General features: G+C 44.3%; 2 protein-coding genes across 2 annotated transcripts; both read left to right on the top strand.

Annotated features, from left to right (window-relative positions):
• Positions 1-918: 918 nt before the first annotated feature.
• On the top strand, positions 919-2,178 carry CCR75_009154 (uncharacterized protein; the record flags this gene model as incomplete). The annotated part of the gene is given in 6 exon segments (XM_067967199.1): positions 919-1,234; positions 1,285-1,435; positions 1,474-1,621; positions 1,636-1,750; positions 1,808-2,085; positions 2,134-2,178. The coding sequence occupies 6 exon segments, from the start codon at positions 919-921 to the stop codon at positions 2,176-2,178; spliced, it is 1,053 nt and encodes a 350-aa protein (XP_067818227.1).
• Position 2,179: 1 nt separating this feature from the next.
• CCR75_009155 (uncharacterized protein) lies at positions 2,180-2,890 on the top strand (the record flags this gene model as incomplete). Its single annotated transcript, XM_067967200.1, has 2 exons — positions 2,180-2,650; positions 2,675-2,890. The coding sequence occupies 2 exons, from the start codon at positions 2,180-2,182 to the stop codon at positions 2,888-2,890; spliced, it is 687 nt and encodes a 228-aa protein (XP_067818228.1).
• Positions 2,891-4,213: the final 1,323 nt, after the last annotated feature.

The raw sequence follows: 4,213 nt of genomic DNA, 5'->3' as shown, positions 1-4,213 counted from the left end.
GACTTCTCTTAAGACAAGTAGACTTAAGAGTGTAAAATGAAAACTGTGTTAAATATAATTAAGTGTCTCTTGTTCTATCTTTGTAAATGCTTACTTAATTATAATCTAATACTAAACATGTAAATGAATTCTTATCTCTATCTTATCTTGTAACTCTCTTTGATTACTTCTACAGCTGATTAGTCTGGGAATAAATAGATTTAATGGCCTATACCTATTTATGGATAAGATTTCTGAATATTACTATATTAAGTAATATCCTCTAAATATTATCTACCTTTTAGATAATATATTAATTAACAACCTTTAAGTGTTAATTTCATGTAACGATACACCCCGTTTCAGTTTTCATTTTACCCTCTTAAGCTAATTACCTTAAGAGAAGTCTTCCTCTGCACGTACAGTGTACGTCAATTAACGTAGGGCACCACTCGCAACTGAAGCAGTGCGAAGTGGACTTGTACTGAAACAGTACAAGTCGTAGTGCCCCGTTACAAACATGGTCTGGCTCATCTTTGGTCTACCGCTTTCTTTCGGTAGATTTCACATTTCTGATTGAGGTGAAGTGGACCTGAGACATTACAAATTTTGATATTTTGGATTATTATAAACACACCTATCAGCATGCTGATTCTCCTCAAAACCCCAATATGTTAAAATAATTTAAATCTAGGTATGATATTTTCGCTACTTTATAATTTCCACTACTTTATGATTTGCCTGCCACCGGGTATAAGATAGCAGAGGAATAGCTAGAAGACTTATCGACACATCTGTGGGTCACACTTTTAAGTCGTCGATGCAGGACTGTCACTTCAAGAATCCCATCGCTTTGTATTTTGTTACGTCTGTTGAAATTTTGCCATTGAGATCATTCCATTTGCACCATCATTAAATGCTCTTTAGAGCCAAAGCTTCATGCACTCATCCCTAAACCATTACTTAAGGTGGTCACCACCCGCGCGTGCGTTGCCGCAGCAACGCAACAAGAGCCTGCGATCGTTAATGGTACGTGCCGTATACCCACACATAATCGAATTTAAAGTCATCTCTCGCGAAAGCAATAATCATGAGTTTATGCCCATTGTGTACCTCATTGACCGTTCGCCTGCATGGTGCCACCGTGTTCCATCACTCGTTGAGACGGCACTTGTGAAAGATTACGTAGCGCCGCTGGTAGCCAAGATTTCGGACGCGAGTGATGTTGACATGTCTCGAAAGCTGACTACCGTGCGTAAAGAGATGGAAATACGCGCTAATTTTTGATAAATGACACGCACTTAGATGAGATCAGCGCAGATGAGACTGACTACAAGACGAGCGTGTTTGTAGACTTTGCCGCTGTGCCCAACAACTCCAGTAAAGCGCCACTGAATCGCGTCGTGTTTCAAATCGCCACCGCTTTGCGAACTACTGTCGCGCCCTTATGGTGCCCGTAGGATTAAACTATTGCTCGGCCTCTCGTTTCATAAGCATTCGCCGATATGCAAGTGTTCGCTACGGTGCGCCTGTGATTCTTGAAGAGCGCGAGATAGCGATCTTTATAGAAGATCCAACCGAGTTTATACAGCACTTTAGCGCTCGACTGCGGGCGTCTCTGGCGATAACTCCGCCTTCTACCGTCGCTCAATTGAGATGCTTCGTTTGACGCGCACGTTGCACGTCCATTGCGCGAATATCGTGCGTGACGATTGCTTTTCTCAGCGACAGCGCGCGTCAATGAACGAAGAAATCTTTCAGATTTATTTTCGTACATCAAGTCATCCTGCCATGCACGAATTGAAGCACAAAATGATGGAATACTGAGGTACGCTTGAACGTTGGAAGTTTCGTGATGAGGACATTAACTCGCCCAAAGTGCTTTTAACTGCGAAGAATTTGTCCAAGCATCCATTACTATTTGTGAAGCTTCTGGCTGCTGTGCTACGCTATTTACTAATACTACCGTCTCGATTGTTCGTATCGAGCATATGCGACCTAATTTATCGCTTTCCACCGCGCCAAGCACTCAACAGATCGCTAACACTAGTGACAGCGGCGAGTGAAGCTGCTTTGGTCTGTTCTGCATGTATTGTGATGGCATATGTAATATCACCTAGCAAGATATTTTTTTATTGTTGCTGCTAATGGCAGTGGTGCTTCTTGTGGATGCTAAACAGCCCACACTGCTTCATATAAAATGCAGTATTTGGTTCAACAGTGGAAGCAGCTTCATATATATATGATGGAATATCGTGAGTGGAATCGATTGAATACCACTCGCGCCGTTTTGGCTCGCAGTATTCACGAGATTGTCGTGCACTGTATGCGCACCGACCTTCCTCCTCCGATTTTGCAAGATGCGATGAAGACTGTAGCCGTCTCAAATTCCGCTTCTTTAAAAAATGGTGATTACACGCTAAACGTGCACCACAAACTCTTCATCAACGCGCCACGCTCGTTCCTATTAGATTTTGCTGCCAGATTGAAAGATCCAGAGGCAGCTCGTCGTCACATTTACGCACCTAAGATGCTGCGCGATGAGAGCTGGCGGATTATTTACGAAACGCTAGCTCCCCGTCACCTTCGTTTCCAGGAACTTTTAGCTTCTGACAGGGGCGACACTATAACAATTGATAAATTGCTTGACACACCGTTTTTTGCAGCAGTGGTTACCGCGTACATCATATTTTAGACTCGCTCTGCCGACGGCGACAGCTCGACCTCATGCTCCAGTGGCGACGATAATGACCACGTTGTCAGCGATCTTGCAGGAGAGGGGCGGACTTGCACCTATTGCCCGACTAACTGCGACTTGAACAAACGATCTTTTGCAGGATACTGGTCAATAGAAGAAATTATCGATGCAGCTCTTCAGCTTGCGCGGAATGAGTCTGAGTTGAATGCTTAGCGATATTTTATGATTAGGATATTTGTGGACATATGTATCGTACTTAGGCTCGTCAAAATGGCGGCGACAACATTAGTTACCCATAATAAATGGGATTAAAGTAATTAACTATTTTAGAATAGGATTAAAGGGTGTTTTACTCATAAAGTAAATGTTATAAAAGCACCACGAGATAGGCGTATTTAGCATTTATGTCGCAGATAAGGAGTTGAAGGCAGACAGATTGAAGTGAGAAACGGTGCAACACAATGGAAGGGCAGTACCCTTCGGATAATGAAGGAAGACTTCGCACAACAACAACCCGAAAGTGCCAGTACCAACACCAATTCTGTTGCGACCACGACAACGGTTCTCCAACTAATGTGTGCCCCATTACACCCATCAGACTGTTGACACCGTGTGACAAGATTCGCTTTATTTCCTTTTTGAGGTTGGAACACAAACAGCTTACCGTTTGGAAGTATTTTGCATTTCTTTGTCCCATGACAATCAAGCGTGAGTCACACACTCTTAGCACCTTCCTCGACGATGAAGGAATGGTGGACTTTGAAAGTCACTCTCCATCAGAGGATGAGGAGAAAGAGCATCGCTCTTACACGCCTTCTCCTCCGGATGAACGTCGGCGGGCCCCGAATCCGTTCCCAGAACGTGGTGCCGCTGATGTCATAACTGCATTGAGCAGGACACGGGACCCTGAGTCCAATATCATTACGAATCCGATCGATAAAGAGCAAGAGCAAGCAATGCTCATAGAGGAACAAGCTCGTCGTCGAGCTGCCGAGATAGCGAAAGCTAAAGCTCAAGTGAGTATAGATTCACTCCGCTTAGTGCGGACGAGCGTCTCAAAGAGATTGCGGGTCACAGCTTGGCCATCTGGACCTCACGTGGTATGGCGAGAACGCCAGAGGAGATCGCTACTCGCGACGCTCTTCATGAGCGATACCTAACACCAAAGGTAATGACGTGAAGTCAGTATCTAACGCGCTTACGTGTTCAATCCCGTGGGGCTTCGGTGACCTCAATGAGGAAAATTCTGATCGTTTTGTTTCAAACGAAACAAGCAGTGAAAACGAAGTCTAACTTGAGAACTGGGCCCATCAGGCCCGCAGCCTCCGCAATATTTGGAATATCAAAGAGTCTGCGGATGTGGCTGATGTTCGTTTGGAAAGGAAGCTTCGCTTCGATTTGGCCAAGCTTGAAGGCCAAAGGACGGTTACGTTCGGCATTTATGCAAAATAAGGAAGAATGGTCTAGCCAATATTTTAGTGCTTCGGTTGACCGTACAACCATGGATAAAAGCCGCACTGATGCTATAGATCCACC

Source organism: Bremia lactucae, linkage group LG6 (genome assembly GCF_004359215.1).
Source record: "Bremia lactucae strain SF5 linkage group LG6, whole genome shotgun sequence".
Classification (NCBI taxonomy): Eukaryota; Oomycota; class Peronosporomycetes; order Peronosporales; family Peronosporaceae; genus Bremia; species Bremia lactucae.
Note: the sequence above shows the minus strand (reverse complement) of the source record. Positions and strands in the feature narration are given on the sequence as shown.